Below are 22096 nucleotides of genomic sequence, written 5' to 3' on the forward strand. Positions count from 1 at the left end.
TTATGTAATACAAATTTCAAATTGAACTTACGTCAAGAACTTCAAAATGACTGTGCATAATTAGATGATCTGCAGTATTAGGATATAAAGGATAATACCAATTGAACAGTGCTAGTGACTTGTTTTAACCCCACTTCTCTGATGCTGAATTGTTTTCAATCTGTCAGCTTTGTCAGTACATGTTAATATATATATTCATCCAGTCAGTGTAATTTTCCATTAGTTCATTCTGGTGCTCCAGTGTCAGCCACCTTTTGAAGCCAGTAATTGTCCAACAGCAAATCTGCAACATGAGAATTCAGCATTGACAGTTCTCTTTAAAGTGAAACTAAAAAGTGATTTTTTTTTTTTTTAAGACAAACTTTTCTGTGTCATCAGGATGCTGTGGTAGGAAACAATAACAAATGATGGTCTGATCCTGTTGGTTCACATAAAAGCTGAAAACAGATGGGACAGTCGAATCTTGGATTATCTTCACCATTTTGTTAACATAATTTAATGTGGAATCCAGACAAACTTCTATAGGAAGGGTTCTTTGGAAGAAAATGATGTGTTAATTAAATTGCAATGTTTTCAGGATAAACGCTTGATGTTGAAGCCTTTATACATTCCTGTCAGTGCAGAGCATAAACACCGGCCTTGTTTGTGTGATGTCTTATTTGTTCCTCGGTTTTCTTCTGCTACAGAGGATATTTCGTCCTTCGTCGTTTGTTAGGGGATTTCTCTACAAAACAGATAGTGTCTTTCTAACCATGACTGTTCTGGAATTTTAGGTAAATAATAGACCATTTAAACAGCTGCAGATTTGTTAATATGTAATGGAAATTCTTTTCAGCTTTTTTTTTTTTTTTTAAAGATTTTATTTATTTGACAGAGTAAGAGCTGCAGGCAGAGGGAAAAACAGGATCCCCACTGAAACAGGGAGCCTGCTGGGGGACTTGAACCCAGGTTCCTGGAATCATGACCTAAGCTGAAGGCAGGTGATTAACCAACTGAGCCACCCCGGGCACCCCTGAAAATTCCTTTAATAATCTTTAGAATTGTCTGTCCTGACCTCTTCATCGCTAAGGATTTTGACAATGACATCTTTTTCAATATCCTTTGCTTCGCTCGTCCCGTATGCAGTCTAATGTTAACGTGTAACTGATTTTGCCGTTTAGGCTTTAGCTTTTAATTGCATGACCTTGAGTTCTAGAGTCCAATTTGATACATACGTCAACTAGCTCATAAAATTTTCAAAGATCATAAAATCCTTCACTTTTTAATGTTTAATGTGGATGTACTATGGAAAGGTATCAGCATGGTTTATGTAGTAATTTTGCTTAACTTGCTAATGTTTACAATGAAATAAGACACTTAGACCACAGAAAAGAATTACTGGAGAACACAAATCCGGATCTAGTACGAGCCTCATACTGTCTAGTTAGTGTCAAACCTTTTTACTTGTCGCTATTATCTGAAGGTATTCTAAATTAAAAAGAAAAAAAAATGTTGCCTGTTTTAGTGGAAAGACATCTGTAAAAAAAAATTTTATTATTTAGATCTAAAGGAGACTGAGCTATTAGGTTGGAGACTTGATCCAAAAAAATGTAAGTTTGCCCGTTTAAAGAATGTTAAATAAGACTACACAAAAATTTAAAAATACATTTAGGAAATACTGAGACATAAATGTCCTTTAACTCAATGAAAATTTAAGAATCCACACAAATGTAGATGTTCATTAAATAAAAAATTAGGAAAAAATATCTATTTATGAAGCTCTACAGGCCCTTAATTCTTTTAATCACATTACATGATTTGAGGAGCAAACATTTTGCCAAATCATCAAATTCCTTCAAGAATCAGACTTTGGTTAACTAATAAAAGCAATAGTAGATAAATTTGTAAACAGTTGATCAAGTTCACACACAGACAGTAATAGGAGTAGTAGTAGTAGTAATGATAACCTGTGCTACTTTCTAGGTTTATAGGAAAAACTGAAATACAAAAGCAAATTAAACAGAATGAAAACTAAATATCTTGCAGGTGTATGCTAAACCAAACTCTGGTTATACACTGAGGTTGGTAATCCTACTGATTGAATGATTTAGCTGGAAGTTGGGGGTGTATTTGGTAGGGGGACTGTACTGGTGCTTCTTGGTGGGGAGTGCTCTGCATCAAGGCTTCCTTGCCAAAATTACCAGGACGTCACAAGGACAGTTCATGGAAAGAGCCACATAAATAATGTTCAAATAGGACTCCGTTGAAAGTTTTTGAATAGTAGTTTGAAAAGTTTATTTTTGGTGTCCTTGCACCATTTAGTTGGGAAGCTCTGCTCTATAAACTTGTTAACCACACCCCCCCTCCTGTAAGTGGGTAGGGGGGTATGTGTATATTATGCACGTATTCATATGCATTTGTGTGTTAATATGTATACAGTTGTGCTCTAAGTTAGTCCTATTTTTTGGTAGTCATAACTGTTAACTAATGTGTATCTTTGCAAACCAAGATCACAGGAAGAAAAAAATTTCCTTAAATCGCAACTGTATTCCAAAGTATCATAGTTTATTTTACAGAATATTGGGAAAAGATGATGTATTTTTCCTAAAAGATCACTAAACTCTTTGAAGGTAGGCTTATTTCTTTTTTACCCATCTTCATCGCAGTACGTGGTATGCAACAGGTTCTTGAATATTTGTTGAATTGAGTTACTGAATATTTGAAGAAACAGTAAATATGAAGTCTTTCTAAATAAAAGTTGAGGCAGTTATTGCTTTAAAGTTTCCTGTTTGTGTGCATGTAGAAAATGGTAGGGCAATGTAGTAATTGAGAAGTGATATGTAGGATTTCAGGCTTAAACAATAATGTGAGGATGAATTTTTTTGCTTTTTATGTATGTAGTATAAAATGTATCTCCTTTCCCTAGATAAGTTAGCTTTGACTTAACTATACAAGACTGTATTTTAAAAAACATGCTTTTAAGCTGTATATTAATAAGAGACTAATGTCTAGGTACCAGTTAATTCCAGTGACAAGTAATTTTTTTCCTGAGGGCTGCTGACTAAGGGATCAACTACCAGAGCTTCCATTGGGCACTTCGTTGCGATGGCTCCCTTTGGGGAGTAGAAGTTGCAATTTCAGTATCACATTATGCCCTCCTATTCATCCCTCTTCCCCTTCCTTCCCACAGCCTTCTGTCTGCTCTCTCTCCCTTCTTCCTTCTCCTTTTCCTCTGCTGGCTCATTTCCTAATCAGGAGGGAAAATTATCTGTGCCCTATTCTTGAGGAAGAGGCTGTTGGCTTAAGTGAACTAATGTTAAGCTGCCATGCGTTTTAAAGAACTAATGGGTCTAAATACTGACCTGCTGCAGGAACTTTTAACAAGGCATGGGTTCTGGAAACGATACTATAATGCATAGAATTTGTCATTGGAGAGTGCCAGACATTTTAGTAGGCAAAGGTAGGGTATGTGAGTAATGTTTAGGAAGGTGTGACAAATCACAGGACTGTCACATGGCAGCCTTTTGAGTTGTATGAAACTTACCCAGTGTTTTTTCATTTTAGCTGCTTGATATAATTCCTTGCAATATACTAATGACTGTAATGCAAAATTATATCTTAAACTATTAATGCTTTAATTTCTCTATTGATGTTTATAATTCTGTCTTGGAGACAAATTTGGCTGTGATATCCAGGAACATTTCACGAATTTATACTAAGGCCTTCAGAAAACTGTTTCAGAAGGCACGAGAATGTGCTATTCTTTGCTACAAAAGTAATTTGGATGGTATTGTAGTTTAGCAAAGTCAATAGATATTTTATAGGATAAGTAGGGTTTGTTCATAGAATTTTTTGTGAGAAACTAAACAGAAACTAACACTGGAATGTCTTCCAATATGGAAAAAAATTTTAAATGTACTTTAGCACAAAATATTTAAGTTTTCTGTTCTATATATTCACATCCTAGATTATCTTTCAGTTTTTAGCATCTTGAATCCCTTTTGAGTTATCTTGAGTTTTCTTGGACATCTGTTTTGTGAATCTACATTTTCTCCTGTAACATGGAACTGATAATAGTCCTAAACATTAATGAAGAGTAAATAAGGACTCTTCTAGTTGGCTTGGCTCTAGCTCTTTAGGTGGGCAGTAAATGGAGCAGAGCCAAAGGCAGCCCTAAGAGACCGTTTTAGGACCAAAATGCAAATGCTATGGCCTGAATTACATGGCACTTCAGTGTTCAGCAGCCTTTATTTTCATGCCTTCACTGGAGCGTAGGTTTTCTCTTGAGACAAATGTATTATGTGGCAATATATAGGACGTGTGGTCATTAACAAGTGGTACTATGCAGTGACCCTTCTCCATCCCTGTGGCTTTTGTTGTATTTGGAAGTTCTGTGTGGCCAAAGTCTTTCCATGTTTATTTGAATTACTTTAATTTCTTACAGTGTATCTGGCATTCTGTTTTGTATGTTACCTTGTAGGTTTGGTATATAAAGTCACCACCTCCTGTAAGATTTAGGCGTGTTAAAGTTACATTGTATGTGAGGACTAACTTTCCTGGGCATGCTTCTAACTTTCTACCACACTGTGTGTGCTGAGACTTCTGCCTCAGTAGAGCAGGAGGCTGAACCTCCTGGGTTCTGTATGTTAAATTCCCCATGCCCTGCAAGTATCCTGTATCATTTCTAATGAGAAGTTTCCTTTATAGGTAAGCATTTTATGTTATGTGCACTCCAAGCAGTTAAGATTTCAGATCTAAGGAGCCCCTGTATCTTAAAATATGACTCATAATTACACTAACCAGAAGACAAATCTCCTGTTTCTTTGTCATGAGTAAAAAATCTAAAAGTTGTTGTTAGTTCTGTGGATCAGGCTTCTGTTTTTCCATTTTATGCTAGCTTCAACTCTACAATTTGGATTTTTGACTAATTAGTATTTTCTGTAAACCAAAATCAATTCACTGATGTCTCTCTCCATGTGGTTTAGCTGGGTTGATACCTTAACTCATGGATACCAGACCCAGCAATTCTCTAACCGAGCTGCACATTAAACCCTGAAGACTTTCACTGACTAACTTTCTAGGTTACTGTGTTCAGAACTCTGGCATAGTAGGTCTTTAGTATCTACATTTCTGTAAAAGTTTCAAAGACTGTGATGAGCCAGGTTTGAGAACTCAGTGTTCTTTTCATTCTTTTAAGAGCTATCACACTTACTTTAGTTGTATCTCTTCTATTTATCCAGTCTGCGTCTTACATAGCATATTGAGTTAAGTCACGAAAAAACTTTTTTGAGCTTCCTTTTCAGAGAGCACTGAAAAGATAAAGGAGTTGGAAGTGATTGTAACTGTGACACATTGTCAGGTCCTAAGAGGCAGAGAAACACAAGGCAATGCAGAGAACAAAGAGAAGATGTTACAGAGCCTCGGAGAGTCAGAAGGTAGACTACAAATACAAGTGTAGGATACCCTAGGATACCTAAATTACATTAGAATTTTAGATAAACAGTAGATAATATTTAGCATAAGTATATCCCAAGTATTTCATGGGACATGTTTATACTAAAAACTACCCCCAATGCATGGTTAGCATAAATATTTTATCATTATCTATTGCTTATCTGAAAGTCACATTTATTGGGACAGCCTATATTTGGCAGCCTTACCTGGAAGCCCACTGGTGTAAAAGGAGGCCATGGTATCCTGCTTAGACTCAAAAGTGTAGCAAAAAGTAGCCATTTGACTAAATTAGCTCTAGAAGCAGGCTGTGTTTTAAAATACCTTATTTTATTGTTTTCAGTTACTTGAAAGCTAGCTTTGTAGTTGACAGAATAAACTATTTGCTTTTTCTTAGTCGGGAAATGTTTATATAGTCTGGTTTAACCTCACTTTCTGTACAAGTGTACTACACATTTACCTTTACTTACCAGCAGTATTCTGTATAGGAATTGAGCATTGCTTTTAGAATCTAAAAATCTAAAGCAAATATTTATGTCACTGGGTTATGGACATTGGGGGAGGGTATGGGCTGTGGTGAGTGTTGTGAAATGTGTAAGCCTGACGATTCACAGACCTGTACCCCGGGGGCAAATAATACATTATATGTTAATACAAATAATTTTTAAAATATTTATGTCATTCTAGTGTAGGTATTCACTTCTTTTAATGTTGATCTTGAAGGGCTTTTATCTGTTTAATCTTCACAGATCCTTGAATTTGCTGATACAGATGTTATGCCATGACATTGTGGAGGTATCAGCATTTTTTGCTGGATTAAATTTTGTTAGGTTAAAGAAGGAAATATTTCCCTTTAAAGGGATGATGTGATCTTTGTAGTAATAAGCATGAGTTAATTCATTTGAATTCTTAAAGTTGTTGCAGCTAAGATTTGTTTAGGTACAGGCTTGAATTTGTTAGGGAAATATTGTTGGGCATTGGGAGACTTTAGTCTTTATCTCTTTGATGCAATTTTCTAGTCTAAGCCTTCTTATTGGAAAGGTCAGGACAGAATAGCACTGCTAGTTTGCCTGCATAATTGTCCTTCTCCTTAACCAGACCCTTGTATTTATTCAGATGCCAGACCACCATTGCTCGGGAGTAGCTGGATTTCTCTTGAATTCCGATAGTGACTCTTGGTTTTGTCAGTGATCACACTCTCTTTTCTTGATCTTGACTTCTAGATTTCTTTAGGAATGGACCCACAAATCCTTTCTGGATCATTACATGTAGGGAGAAATCCCACATGTAGGGGTGTGCTGATTCTGGGGAAGTTTTCTCATTCTACCCATTTTCCTGAGCTAAAATACTTCAATCTTTGGTTTTTGTGATGGGAGGATGCTTTGATAGAGTTAATATGGGTTTCTTCGGAGGCAGGGAAACTGAGGACAAACCAGCATGAGAAGGATAACTCCTTGATACCTTCACTGAGTAACTGAATTAACTGATCTGGAACCTTCTTTTCTTGAGATATGCCAGTCAACCCCTTTACTGTTTATTAGGCCCTTTTGAGTTGGACCTTCTGTTACTTTCAGTCCAGTGCACTGGAACCAAATTAAAGGAGTAAGGTAGATGCAGTCTCACTAGAATCTGCCACCGTGTGTGTCAGAGAGATGGGTCGACAAAGATGGCAAGCTGAAATTTCCTTTCTGCTTTTCACAGATAGCCGTTTCTCATCCATGATGTATCTGCTTTAGAAGGAAAGCAAAAACTGAAAACATTTCTGAAGAAAGCAAATGGAGATCCTCTTTCCTTGCAAAAGCAATCCCAGAGCCCTTACCAGCTACTGGAAAAGGCCATTGTGTGGCTTGGAGCTGGTCAGCGTGTTTAAGCTTTTAGACAAGTACACAGTTGTCTGTTGCCGAGTCTGTCCAAATTCTTTGTGACGAATATAAAATCACTGTTTCTTCAGCATACGGAACTTTGCCATGAAATACCAGATGGTACCGAGGCACAGAGTTCTTCCTGCTGGAGAACAATATCATCTGCAAAACAGAGCTACTCACACTGCGGCTCAGCAAAGAAGTCCTTTGCTGTTTCTTAGGCCTCCCTGAGTCTGGTCATGAACTTCCTTAGACAACGCACAATCTATCTTGGAATTTTAAGACTGTTTCTTCCCAACTCCTCACTCAGTTTTGTTACTACTAGTGGTGGTTAGGACAGGATGCGTGCCCAGAAAAGCAGTAGTGCATGGTGATATCCTCTTCCACTCTGGATTTTCTTCCACTGTAGATGAATTCGTATCAGCAAATACTAAGTGGGGGTGAGGATATAAATGACTGGCATCCCTGTGTAAGGAACATGTACATTAGTAAGGAGAAAGTCCTATTATGCAAATGATAGGGTACATATGGGGTGTACAAGTGACACACAGGATGGGATGACTTCATTTGAGGGGGCAGGAGGAAGGAGGTTTCCTGGAGGTTTTTTTGAGTTACTTTCTAAAGGAAGAAAGGAAATCTAGGGAGAGGATATTAACACATGTTGAACAAGCACGATGGGGTAAGGATTTGGAGTGAAGGAGAAGAGCTTTTACTTACCTAGTCAGGCTGATCAAATCATGTGAAAGCTTTATAAGGCTCTAATGGTCTGGCATCTTGAGCTGGGTGTGGAGAATGATTTGCTCAAGAAGAAACCCCAAAGGTAACCAGTGGCTAAGTGTGCTAGTCCAAGGTACCTGGGTCTTAGCTTCATATTTGACATAAGGAACCTACCTCATGGGGGCTTAGAATAATCCTTGTAAAGTGGTCAGAGGTGATCTCACTATGTGGTAAGTGTTCAATTAGTATTACCTGTTACTAAGTATTGAATTATACATTTATTAAGGGTGGTCAGGGAAAGTCCTATTGTTTCAAAAGGGCAATCCTGTTACCTACTTTGACATGGTCTACCAGGTTTGTAGGAAGCTGGGACTAGACCCTTTGGCTTCTGACTGACTGCTTCTGACTTTGCAAGTGGTGAGGTAGCAGAATGTGTGCTGACTGCTTCCTATTTCTGTTTTTTTTTTTTTTTTAAACATCATTCATCTCCAAGATGACTTTTTTGGGAAACCTTAATGATTTTTGTCAGATCTTAATGGAGGAGAGGGTGAATCTTGATTGTAGTAAGAACATCTCAGAATGCCTCATATACCCATAGTCCTCTCTGACATGCTTGATGGCAGCATATTGCTAAGACTGTTACATATGACCATTGATGTATTCGTTAGGGTTCCCTAGAGGAAGAAGAACCAATAGGATACAGACACAGACCTATGAGATTTATTATAGGAGTTGATTCACATGGTTAGGGAGGCTGGGAAGTCCCACAGTCCTCCTGCAAGCTGGAGAACCTGGGAAGCTGGTATAATTCAGTCTGAGTCCAAAGGCCCAAGAACCAGGAGCTCTGATATCCAAGGGCAGGAAAAGATGAATGTCACAACTCAAGGAGAGTGAGAATTCACCTTTGACCAGCTTTTTTCTTTTGGGGCCCTCAATGAATTAGATGATCCCTGCCCATATTGGAATGGTGGATCTCTTTTTTCAGTCTACTGAGTAAAGTGCTAATCGCTTCTAGGAATGCCTCCACAGACATACTGAGAAACGGCGTTTTACCAGCTCTAGTAAGTGGACAGATGCAAACCAAGGGTGATAATTTTTATTTGCTTTTGATGAGCTTATTAGTTGGGACCATTAAAGGCATTCACAGGTCCATCTCCATCTGAGTAGTGGGTGAGGTGGATGCTGGAATGAGTAAGGTGGGCTTAAAGCAGGTTGTTGGAGGATAATGGCAAGATTTGCCAGTTTGCTCTCAACCTGTATTCACGTTCAGAACATGAAACAGTCTTATTGGATAATGGCTCCACACTAGACCGGATTGTCTTCTGTAAGATGAAACCGAATGAAGACTCAAATAAGAACATGCCAGTGGCATAGACAGCAGGTAGTGATAGGGTAAAAACCATGACCTTGGATTGAAGATGCCTAGGTTAGGATCTTGGTCCTATGACCTAACTGGTTTTGTACCTTAACCTCTAAGCCTGTTTTCTCCTCCATAACGTGAGACTAAGAATACCCACTTCACTCTCTGGCAATGGAAAACACTAGATACATACTTAGGTATTGCCTTTCAGCTCTTGCTCAGTTTCTCCTCAGTCAACTCTACCGCAGGACTTGGCTACAAGCTGTAGACTGCGGGTCTTATGGCTGTGAGTGGGGCCACACCTGTTGGGTGGGACGTAGCTTGGCTCTGTTCATCTGCCTTCAGTGGCTGTTTGATCACCACACGCATTGCTCGATGCCACTGCCAGCCAACTGAAATAAAATGTGAGTCATGTAAATAATTTAACATTTTCTAGGGACCCTTTAAAAACTGAAGAAAGTCATTTTAATAACTTACCCTATATATACAAAATGTTTTTCAATATATAGCCAATACGTAAGTATTAGTGAGATGCTGCATATTACCGTACTGAGTATTTGCAATTTGGTATGTTAGACTGAGCACATGTCACCTTGGACTAGCCACGTTTCAAGGGCTTGGTGGTCAGGCGTGGTTGTGCACTGGACAGAATAGCTCTGGGCAGTCTGTCGTTAATTGTCCATCTGCATCCATCTTAAGATTGGTTTTTGTCTCTGACTTCTGCAATTTCGGAAATAATTTTTTGTTTCACAGTGTATTACTAAAATAGCAGTTAAAGCATTTAATGTGTTAAGCACTTCCCCCCTATTATCTTACTGACAACAGCCTTATTAAATTGTATGCTATTACTATCATCACTGTTTAGATAAGGAATGGATATGTGGAGGTTAAGTGACCCGAAGACCTTACAAATTGATGGGGGATCCTGGAAACTGACAAAGGGGGTCTGACACCAGAGGCAGTATTCTTCATTACTGCCCCATTTGTCACCTCTAATCTTGTTAATGAACTGGTGAACATCTCTGATAGCTGTTTGCTGATACATTGTGGTGGATTGAGGTGGTCTTGAGGTTTTATAATTGCATGCTAGACCAACTTTTTTGTGGGGGTCGGTGAGTATGAGTGGAAGTCGTGGCTGTACTACTAAGAAATAGTTTCATAGCAACTGGTCTTTGTCCTTTGTTCACTTTTTCATCCTTTAAAAAACTGAGCATATTCTATGAGCTAGAAATCGTGTTCTTATCCTGATGCAGATTTTATTCTGGGGGGGGGGGGGACATGTAAAAAGCAAAATATACAAGCCATCTATGACACATCAGATGGTGACAAACCTCCTCTTACTGGGGCAGTGACCATGAGGGAACCAGAATAGTATGGTGAGTAGAAAGAATATAGGCTTTGGATCAGGATACTGGTTTAGAATCTTTCCCTGGCTCTTACCAGATGTGAAGTGATGCAAGGTGCCTAACTTCTTGGAGCTTAATTTCTTCATTTATAAAAAGAGGATCAACAACCTGTAGCAGACTAAGGAAGATTTAATGGACGTTCGTGGAATGTGTTTAATACTATGTAGCAAGGAAATTGATAGAATTAATGGATTGAACATTGCTAGTTGCAGTATTCACCAGCAGGTTTCCTCTCCCACCCACCAATCACATAATGGCATGTAATCTTGCTGAGGCCTGAATTGGACTAGGAGGCCATTGAAAAGATGGATACAAGTAGTTCACTTAGTGGCTGAGTAAGCCTATCCTGGAGCCCAATTGTGCATGATGCGTGGCATTTTGTTCTGTACTCATCACAGTATATATTTCATTATAAAATGTTCAAGTAGTACTTGGAAATTTAGGACTTTTTCATCCCCACTTTCAGTACTGTGGGACAATAGAATTCTTTCTGCCAAAATAATTTTTACTCTGCCTCAGGCACTTAAACCGTGGTGTTCACTGTTCATTGGGGCAAGTTTACTGAATAAGGAGTTTTTCATATAAAGTAACTTATGGAATGAATGCCTTATCTCAGAATTAAGGTAACCTTACCAGCAAGGGATGGTAGTAACCCATGGCATTTTTACCTTGGTTGGGTACCTCATTGGTATTTGTATGCATTAGGATTTGGTTTGGTCAGGAATAGGCTCCAATTAAGAGTGATGTTTGCATAAGTTTATTTCTTCTTTTATTAAAGGGAATTGGGAGGTGGGGGGTAGGTGGTCCAGGGTTACAATGGCTGCTCCACATTGGAAAGGACATCAGGCTCTATCTTATCCCATCTTTATGGGGCAACTGAGCGGTCCACCAAACTCCTCAAATTCCAGCTAGTAGAAGAGGAGAGAGTTAAAAGTGTTGGATTTCAGCTACCTTTTAGGGTTTCCTGCAACTCACACTGCTTTTGTCTCCTAGGCCCTAACTTGGAAATACCAAGTAAGACTGTTACTTGTAGTCTTAGATAGGTGTATCCCAGTTATCTGGTTACAGAAAAGTGCAAGAAAAGTTACCTGGGTAGGAAACTACTAAGAGCAACGCCTCCCACAGGATTTATAATGTAGGAGAGATGGTCACAGCTCCTTTGTTGTTCTGTTCTGAAGGGCAGTTGGAGAAATTTGTTGGTTTGGAAACATGGAAGGTACTGATTATTTAGCCCCGATGGTTTTGTATAGATCTTTTTGATGGAGTGTTAAGGAGGGAAGATGAAAATAACACCTGTACTTGAGTCTTGCCCTATTAATAATATCTTTTACTCTATCTCATGAGCAGGCATTAAAGCTATGCTTGTAGATTTCAGAGACCATCCGTGCCCTGGAGTAAGGCCTTTTAATTCCTTGAAAACCATTTGTCAGTATCTTTGAGGTATATGCACACACCATCACCCACCCTCCAACCCTGAAAGTACCATACCCTCTAGTCCCCTGCCACTCTGCTGGGGACGCTGTGATCAGCTTTACTTCCTGGGGTGTCACACAGCCCCCACCACAATTGTGAAGACTTGGGATGGGGGAGCACGGGTCAGGGCAGGCTTTGCACAGCAGTGCTTGCTGGGTTCCTGAGTTCCCGACTAGCCTATGTGGCTGGTGTCCTGCTAGTCACGATACTGACATAGTCTTCAGTTGATTGTGACTTAGAATGAAAAGGCTAGAATCTAACTTGAACACACAAACACCTAAGAAACCTTAAACATCTCTGAACTTTGAAAATTAAGTGTTTTTCCTGTGGCAGTTATTATTCATAAATGATCCCTGCCAGCCAAGATTCACCAAATTTTAGCTTTCACTGTCAGTATTCCAAGTGTTTGCTTATAAGGCTAATCTCTTGGCTGTATTTAGATATTTGCAAGGATATTTATGTTCAAGTTTCTGCAATTTAATTGCATATAAAAAGCTCTCTAAAAATTCCCATTGGATAATTTTCACATTAAAATTTTCTCTGTATTTGGGGTACTTGGGTGGCTCAGTGGGTTAAGCCTCACCTTCGGCCCAGGTCATGATCTCGGGGTCCTGGGATCGAGCTCTGCGTTGGGCTCTCTGCTCAGCGGGGAGCCTGCTTCCCTTCCTCTCTCTCTGCCTGCCTCTCTGCCTACTTGTAATCTCTGTCAAATAAATAAATAAAACTTAAAAAAAAAATCTGTCTAAAATTTTCTCTGTATTTGAAAAATGTTATGCATTCATTGGTAAACATACTAGGGTAGAGACAGTATATGGGGGAAAACGAAAATACAGGATAAATCATTATAAAGTTAACTGCCCCAAAGAATGTTAATTGTGTCAAACTGGATGAACCCATGCTATCAGAGGTTTCCTGTTTCTTAATCTGAACCGAAAGTTTCTTATGACCTGGACAAAGACCTGTGGATAACATGTTAAGTCAGTGGACATAAAGCTAGGAGAGTTCTGGGTCATTAGGTGAAGGAACTAGAATTCTACCAAAATATTAATCAACTGGAACAATAGACCAATTCTAGCAAGATGAAATGTGGCTTAATGAAACGTGTAAGAATGTTTTAGAAATTTTTGTTAATAAGGACGATGTGAGTCAGTTGATGTGACTGCCAAGAAGAGTTCATTTGTTTTTGGTGTGAATTAATAGTGCTTGGAATGTGGGAAGCGGCCCTCCCACTTGTCTGTGTTGGCCACACTATCTTCAGAGAATCAGGATGGGTCTACCCAGCACATTTGATGAGGGACATCCCTATTGTAATGGGTTTCATTTGTATGTTATAGCTTTCAGTGTGCTTTTTTGTACTTAGATGTAACTAAGTTTTACTTAACAGTTGAATGCCTAATTTATGAACAAATTAGAGAGTACCATTGGTATGTTGGGGAACTGGCAGAGTTCATCCTGGGAAGGAGAAGACTCACCAACAAGCCAGCCCCTGTCTTCCAGGTTCTGAACTGCTTTGTGCAAGAAGGAAAGTAACATTTTGTCTTGGTGTTCGAACTAAGATTGTGGGAAAGTCATAGGGGCAACAGGTTTCAATTCTTGAAAATTAGTGTAGGCTTTATTGTGAGGTAATGAAAGTGTGTGTCAGTTTTAATAGGCTCAAAGGAAGGCTGAGAGAGGAATTCATAGGGATTTCGTAAAGATTACTGTGTTGATCAGGATATTGAATAGGATTATTCATGTACTAAAATCAGTCTGAATATCAAAGAACTTATCAACCTTGAAATGTTAAAAAAAAAAAAAAAGTGGGGCACTGTCAAGTTCACATCTTCTACTTGAAAGGAGACTTGAAAAGTCAGTTCATCTGTTGTCCAGTCTCCCTGGAAGATGATCAGATCTAACCTTCATGCAATGGATCATAATTGTTCTGAGTTAAAAGATTTGCAAAGTGGCTATCATAGCTTATTTTAAATCGAAATGAAAAATTTAGTCAAGCCTGTGATTTAAAATTCTAAAATAAATATAGAAGAATAGGTTGGAAAATCTTTCATTTATTTTCCATCTGTCCAGTGCGCACAGCCATCCTTCTTCCATAGTTTGCATCTGCATATGGAAACAAATTCACATACGTGTTCTGTTTTGCCCCTTTTCTATGGGAGTGGTGGCTTATTTTTACCCAGTGTTCTATAACTAACTTCCCTCCCCATAGGTATTTTGAAGATGTTTTCATATCCATACATAAGGGAACCTGTTTGTTCTTTTTATGGAGCTAATAGTATTGCCAGTATTTGAATATGGCATTTATTAGCCCTCTATTTATGAAAATTTGGGCTGTTAGCTTTTTTTTCTTTTTTTCCTTTTTTTCGCCATTGACCTTAGGGGTGGGAGATGACTAGCTGCAACTGTGCTAGGAGCTAAAATTGGCCAAAATTTCCTGCAGTTTACATTTAAACCTTTCCCTGTAAGTTGCAAGCCTTTAGTAGACTCCAGAATTCCGAAATACTTATATTAGGCAGAAACTGCCAATGCAGTTGTAGTCTAGGTACGAGAGAGATTTCTGGTGCTTTCTACTCCACCATCTTCCCAGAATCATTCCTCTGTTATGCAGATTTAATTTGCATTTTGCTTACTATGAATGAAGTTAGGCATGCTATCCTAGCTTAAATATATCCACTTTGTCCGTTTTTCTATTGATTTACTGGTCAGATTCCTAATAGTTTCTGGGATCTATGTTTGGAAATTAGCTCTTAAAGATGGAAGTTACACACATATGTTTTTTCCTCATTGGTCTTTTTCTAATGATTTTGCCTATGATATTTTTTCCATGCATGATTTATTTTTAATGTTTAAATTTATGACTTGGAGATTTGGGTTCATGGTTAGAAAGGTGTTTCACATACTAGTGTTAAAAGGAAACCTTTTATGTTTATCATGTACCTTTATGGTTTCATCTTTTTATCATTCCAGTGAGTTAAAAACTTTTAATGTAACAGTATGTGTCATACTGTTTAATGTAACACATGTGTCATGTGTCATACAATTTAATTTTTTTCTGCTTGGTTACCCAGTTACTTTAACACCATTGATTAAATAGGCCATCTTTTACTACTGACTTGAGGTGCTATAAAGGTATTTTCTAGTACGTTTCTGAGTGCATTTGGATCTAATTCTTGGATCTATTCCATTAGTCTCTCTGTTGATATATAATATGGTTTATTTTGATAATGCAAATAGAATTTAGGGAACTCTGCATTCTAAATGGCTATCCCTGTAGCTAGATTTAAAATTTAATTTTTTTCCTCCCAATCTTTTGTGGAAATACAGACGTCTCTACTTTAAAAGTACTTACTGATTGACTTCTATCACTATAATATTGGCTGACATTTTAGGTCTTAAATGTAACTTCAGTAATTGTTCATAAAACTATTGAAGTCTGGCACATTTGTGAGCTATACTAACATTGTTGGTGTTTCCAAGAAGATGGTTTGCGCAGATCTCCTTTCCTTGATTGGCATTCATGAATTTCCTGTGCCATAATCCTCAAAAAGTAACTCATTGGTGAAACAAACACTGTAAAGAGCAGAATGCATCTGATGAAAGAAAATAGAAGTTTTCAGGTTTTGAAAGCTATTTATATTTTTTGTTTTAATCAAATGACAGAAATGGGGCAAAGGCTCAGTAAGATCCCCTCCAATCCATTATTTCTACATTTTTCCACGTCCATTATGTTACCTGGACACTTGGTTTGCAAATTGAAGCCCTTCCTAGCAGCTCCTGGGCTTGGCAGCTCAACTGTTCTCAGCTGTCTTGCTGTCAGCAACTGCTGTCCTGTTTCCATCTGGTCCTTTCCTGAGCATGCTTAAAGAGCTGAAGTTGGGGACTTAATTGACCTTGCCAGTACACACACACACAAAAGGTTCCTGCTTCAATGCTCTCCGTATCCACAGAAGCGGAAAGTGTAATATAATGGTGATGGCTCTGCTCTTGAGCTTGGTTTAGCTTCCCTAAAATGAAGACGATGACCTTACACAGAGTGGTCTTTTTCCTTCACTATGCAGGGGAAGAGGTTTCTTACTCTGGGGTACAATAGGGCAGTTCTCTACTGGTCTGTTACTACCAGCAACAGTTTCTCTACAAACTGTTTTGTCAGATTTCTGGATCTAACAAAAAAGGGTTTTTTGTTTTTTGTTTTTTTTTTTTTTTTGAAAGCTCTTGACTCTCCTATTTGAATGGCATTTTAATAAGTCTTTTGAACAGATTTAAACGGAGGTCGCATCAGCCTTCATTTTGAAGCCAAATCCTACCAGTTTGTCTTCCTTCCTAATCTTTTCATCATTTTCTCCCCAGTGTATTTCCAAATGCTTCATGTTTCTCTCTGTAGAATCCAGAACTGGACGGAGTTGTTCAGGAGTGGGAGGAGGATCAAATTAAATGGAAAGATCACTCCTTTCCTGTTCCTTATGATATCTTGGGATTGTGTTTTATCGGCAACACTGTGCTCTCACAGTTGAGCATTTTAATCTGGTGCCCTACCTCCTGTGGCCCACCTCTGCTGAAGTCTGCGCCCATGGTCAGGGCTGACTTCAGGGACAGTTGCAAGGGCTCCATGCTTAGAAGGGCCCATGCTTGGTGTAAGGTTCTGTTCCTACCATCCTCACATTCTTAATTTTTTTAACACAGGGCTCCTCATTCTCACATCGCACCAAGCCCTACAAATTAAGTAGCCGACACTGCTTGTTGCCGATGACCAGAGGACATGGTTGGTAACTCACGATCCGTGTCCCAGCCACCTTCGGTAATAACGATGGTTCTCAGATCTAGGGTGAGGAAATGTGGTTGTGCACTCGAACTCCCCTCCCCTGGTGTACAGCTCTTCCCTTGGTGTGCTTAAATATTCCCTCCCTGTCTGCCTGTTGCCTCTCTGTTCTCAGGATTTGTCTCATCAGTTCTCTGTCTCACCTCAAGCATTGAGGAATGCACATGGAACCCAAACTTTGGGTTCAAAAGGTGTTCTTTCCAGAGGATTCTTTCTCAGGGTCCTCTGTGTTCTCTCTTCCCATTTTCCTTCATCTAAGGCAGCTGTTCCTCACTCATCTCCCAGGATATTTGTCCTTTTGGCTCTTCTGTTCAGGACAGCTGGCGATTTTGCACAACAGTTCATTTCTCTTCCGAATTTTAGATTTTTACCTGCTTCTATAAAGAGACTGGGGCAGGAAATACAGGAACTCCCATCTGTAGAAATTTATATTGCATTGCAATATTAGGATTCCAGAGTCTAAGAAGTGAACTGGAAACCTTTTAAAATTAAGCCATCGTATAAGTAGCTTTTTTTTTTCTTTAACATAAATCTGGTTCTAGGTGTTAAATTAACTTTCAGCAATCATAATCTTTAAGAATCATTGCATTTCTCTGATGCGTTCATGTTTCAGCTAATTCCCTTTTTTTCCTTGCAGCTTAACAAGCAACAATTGCAGTTACTGAAAGAAAGGTTCCAGGCCTTCCTCAACGGAGAAACCCAAATCGTGGCCGATGAAGCATTTTGCAATGCAGTTCGGAGTTACTATGAGGTAAGTTTAAAGAGTTTTGTTTTTGACATTATGATGCTTTTTAAAAGTTTTTTAAAAGTGTCTTTCTCGGGACGCCTGGGTGGCTCAGTTGGTTGAGCAGCTGCCTTCGGCTCAGGTCATGATCCCAGCGTCCTGGGATCGAGTCCCACATCGGGCTCCTTGCTCATCGGGGAGCCTGCTTCTCCCTCTGCCTCTGCCTGCCATTCTGTCTGCCTGTGCTCGCTCTCTCTCCCTCTCTCTCTCTGACAAATAGATAAACAAAATCTTTAAAAAAAAAAAAAAAAAAAAGTGTCTTTCTCATTTTAAGGAACTCACCAGTATGATAGGAAGGGCAATGAGTTTGCAGCCTTCCTGAAAGCATTGTCAATTTTATTTTGCAATTTAAAAACTCTAATTCCACGACCTGGTTTCCAGAGATAAACAGAATGGGAAGTTATTGACATCTTTTGAGGAGAAGTAAAGTGTTCAGAAAAAATCTTCTGGCAGTGATTGATACAGCTGAGTATAGCTATCGTTGGGTCCACATGTCTGAATTATCCTTCTTAATCAGGATTTCAATCATAAATTGCTATCTTGTGCCATTTTGTTCTGCAAGCCTTATAATTAAGACGAGTGCTAATTTCAACAGGATAAATTGAATTCTCTTTTCTTCCTGGAGGAATACGATCAATACCACCTTGCTATTTGCTGTGGTTTTAGTTTGTGATTCGTCAGGTACTCCCCATGGATTCTCTATGAGCACCAGTGTCCACACGTGGCCATTCATTGCTTCAGTGAGTTGCCAGTGGATGTTAAATGTAGAAAATTCCCTTTTTATTCTAAGCGTCTCAGAGCCATGGGGGGAATGCATTCCTTTTTATTGGGTGGACGATCTAAATCTTTACCCGTAGAACCAGAACATGCAAACCTATTAGACTAGTAAAAAGAAAATGTGGAGAATGCAGTAGGTCAGATATTCCCTGACACGGGGAATATCTTTGCATGGAGAATAACTGGATATACAGATAATTGGTTGGATTTGTAATTGATTGATGATATGCCTTAGAAGTTACTTCATGAAACCCAAGAGGGCTTTACATTACCCAAGAGTTGGCCCGTTGAATTGTATGAAAGCAGAGAAGTCTTGCTTACCAGTTATGTGAATGGCATGAGTCTCATGACAGTAGTGATGTTGTCTAACTGGATCTTGACCCAAAATCCCTAAAGTATAGGACCTTAAACATTTTATTTATTTGAGAGACTGAGACACAAGTAGGCGGAGAAGCAGGCAGAGAGAGAGGAGGAAGCAGGCTCCCTGCTGAGCAGAGAGCCGGATGCGGGGCTCGATCCCAGGACCCTAGGATCATGACCTGAGCCGAAGGCAGAGGCTTTAACCCACTGAGCCACCCAGGCACTCCTTAAAAATTCTTAAGTATAGGACATTTTATTTCATCTTGAGTCAGTCTTCCAAGGTGAAATCTTGCCTTGAATCTTACAAGATGAAATAAATATGAGGGCCTATCCTAGTGTCATGTAATGAAAGAAAAGCTAAACGTCTGTGTTCAGGAAGAAGGAAATGGGGTTGAGGAAAGTAATTTATGTAAAAAAAAAAAAGATGTAATTTTAAAAATTAAACAGCTCATTTTTGGCTCGGGTAAATGTATTAGGGACCCTGGGCATGTTTCAATTAGGAAAACTGAAACCGGGTGAGGGGAACGTGTGGGAGTTTGCAGTAATATATCTGCCACTTGTGTCTAAATATAAAATTATTCTGAAATCTATTCCAAACTGTTTTTTAATATGCTTATTAAATGACTTAATGTAGGGCACTTGGGTGGTTCAATTGGTTAAGTTTCCAACTCTGGATTTTTGGCTCAGGTCATGATCTCATGGTCATAAGATCAAGCCCTGCATCAGGCTCCACACTGGGCCCTGGAGCCTACTCAAGATTCTCTCCCTCTCATCTACGGCCATACCACCCTGAATGTACCCAACCTCGTCTGATCTTGGAAGCTAAGCAGGGTCGGGCCTGGTTAGTACTTGGATGGAAGAGTCTCTCCCTCTCTTCATCCTCTAACCCCTGCTCTGGCTTGCTCACTCCTCTCTTAAAAGAACAAAACAAAACAAAATCATTAAACACATAATGTGACATGGCCATACGTTTGCAAAAGGCACACTTAATCTATGTTGATGAAAAGATTGTACTTTAATTAGAAGAAAGAGCATCCCTACTGTATTCTACATGAGGATTGTGTTCTCTTCTGGGGGCCATATCTAAAAATGTGGACAGGGGCACCTGGGTGGCTCAGTGGGTTAAAGCCTCTGCCTTCGGCTCAGGTCATAATCCCAGGGTCCCAGGATCGAGCCCTGCTTCCCCTCCTTCTCTCTCTGCCTGCCTCTCTGCCTGCTTGTGATCTCTGTCAAATAAATAAATAAAAATCTTAAAAAAAAAAAAATGTGGACAAACTCAGGGTTAATCTGGTTTGGAATGTTTCATATGTAGGTTATTTGAAGGAACGGATGTTTAATCTGGAGATGGATTAAGTTGTGTTTTTGGAAACTACAGTAAGAACTAGGACTAAGATGGCCACTAAAGTGGGACGTTTGCAATCCACCATCAGAGTTTTGTTGCACTGTCCAAATGCAGAATGGGCTGGTGAGGGCAGCGTCCCTGGAGGCCAGATTCTGGCTTCACTTCACAAACAGTTGGAAAGCCTATTGCCCCAACAGGTCCTGAAACTCTCCCCTGGACTTAGTGAATCAGAAATTCAGAATCTGTACTTAAGAAAGCTCCTCAGATTGTTGTACAATCGGTAGGTTTCTAACCAGTGGAATTAGAGGAGTATGGGTTGGGATTGTTACAGAAAGAGTTGTAAGAACTAAAGAGGTGGTTGGACTGGGTGATCTAGTCTTTCTGGCCAGTGTTTACTTCTGAAACTATGTCCACCTTGTCTTTGTGCAACCCTCAAAGCAGTGTTAAGATTAGTGACATTAATAATGTGTTTATGGGGTTATACTTCTAGTTGAATTTGGAAGTTACTTTCTAGGTGGTACACAGTTGGTACTTAAACTCTTGAATAAGGACATTTTTTTGGATAAATATTGTATTTATTTATTTATTTTGCATCTCAATTTTCTTCCTCATAAGACTTTTCCCTTTATATTAGGATTACAGTTTTGTATACTTCGCTATGACCAACAGTGCTGGTAGTCTCTCTCAACAGCCTAATAAAAATACCCAAGTTTTTTCTTCCAGCATCTCCGGGTAAAGAGTTCAAGTATTACCCGCAAATTATAGAGACAGAAACTAATGCTCAGAGATGTTAAATGACTTGTCTGGGGGCGCCTGGGTGGCTCAGTGGGTTAAAGCCTCTGCCTTCGGCTCAGGTCATGATCCCAGGGTCCTGGGATCGAGCCCCGCATCGGGCTCTCTGCTCAGCAGAGACCCTGCTTCCCTCTCTCTCTCTCTCTCTGCCTGCCTCTCTGCCTACTTGTGATCTCTGTCTAATAAATAAAAAATCTTAAAAAAAAATGACTTGTCTGCTGCTATATATTGAGGAAGCATCTGAGTTAAATATGAATCTACATTTCAGACTCATTCTCATGGAGCTGTTTCATAGTTGCCTTTTTGAATACACCTGTGTCAGGTAGTGTGTGCCAAGCATGCTGAAAAAGATTTCATTCTTTAGAATAAACCCTTTAAACAGATTTGTCTATTTCATCTCTAAAACAAGAGTACTAAAATCTGTACAGCTAATTAATAGAGCTAAAATTTCTCTTTCCACTAAAGCTTTTGGAAAGTAGACTCTTGGGTTCCACCCAAGGCTTACTGAGTCAGAATTCCTGAGGATAGAGCATCTGAATTTTGAGGTTGGAGCTGGATGACTTCGACTCACCCTATTTTGAGAAACACGTTGAACTAGATCTTACAACTGCTGGCAGAGGTGTTCTCCGAAGGGGCTGTTTTTGTCCTGGTGGTTATTTTATCCCTAGTGTGTAGCACACAAATGCATTCAGCAGATATTTGTTGACTAAGTAATTGAGGCCTGTCGCACTTATTTCTCTATGTGGAAATTGTATATTTTGTTGTTTATTTTCCCCCACAACTCTTTTTCTAAAGGTATTGTTTGTAAAAGTATGGTATTTGTTTTGATTGTAACTGTTCTCATTCATGGTTTGTTTCTTCAAAGATTGAAACATTTCAGAAGCACGGTTGAGCTTTTGTGTTCTCTCTAACTTAGTATTCTATGGTTCTATGATCTTTTTTGGCTTCTTACATCCTTTGAGGTCTGTTTTTTTCAGGGATAT

General features: G+C 39.1%; 1 protein-coding gene across 5 annotated transcripts in view; it reads left to right on the top strand.

Annotated features, from left to right (window-relative positions):
• Positions 1 to 22096, top strand: part of LOC111151929 (calcium dependent secretion activator 2) — a 532957-nt gene that overhangs the window by 113798 nt on the left and 397063 nt on the right. For all 5 annotated transcript variants that reach the window (XM_022510148.1, XM_022510149.1, XM_022510145.1 and 2 more), the window contains exon 2: positions 17696 to 17809. In XM_022510148.1, coding sequence (XP_022365856.1) covers positions 17696 to 17809 — 114 coding nt within the window. The remainder of the gene's footprint in view (positions 1 to 17695; positions 17810 to 22096) is intronic.

The sequence above is a fragment of the Enhydra lutris genome, unplaced genomic scaffold (genome assembly GCF_002288905.1).
Source record: "Enhydra lutris kenyoni isolate GAN:26980312 unplaced genomic scaffold, ASM228890v2 scaffoldscaffold27, whole genome shotgun sequence".
Lineage (NCBI taxonomy): Eukaryota > Metazoa > Chordata > Mammalia > Carnivora > Mustelidae > Enhydra > Enhydra lutris.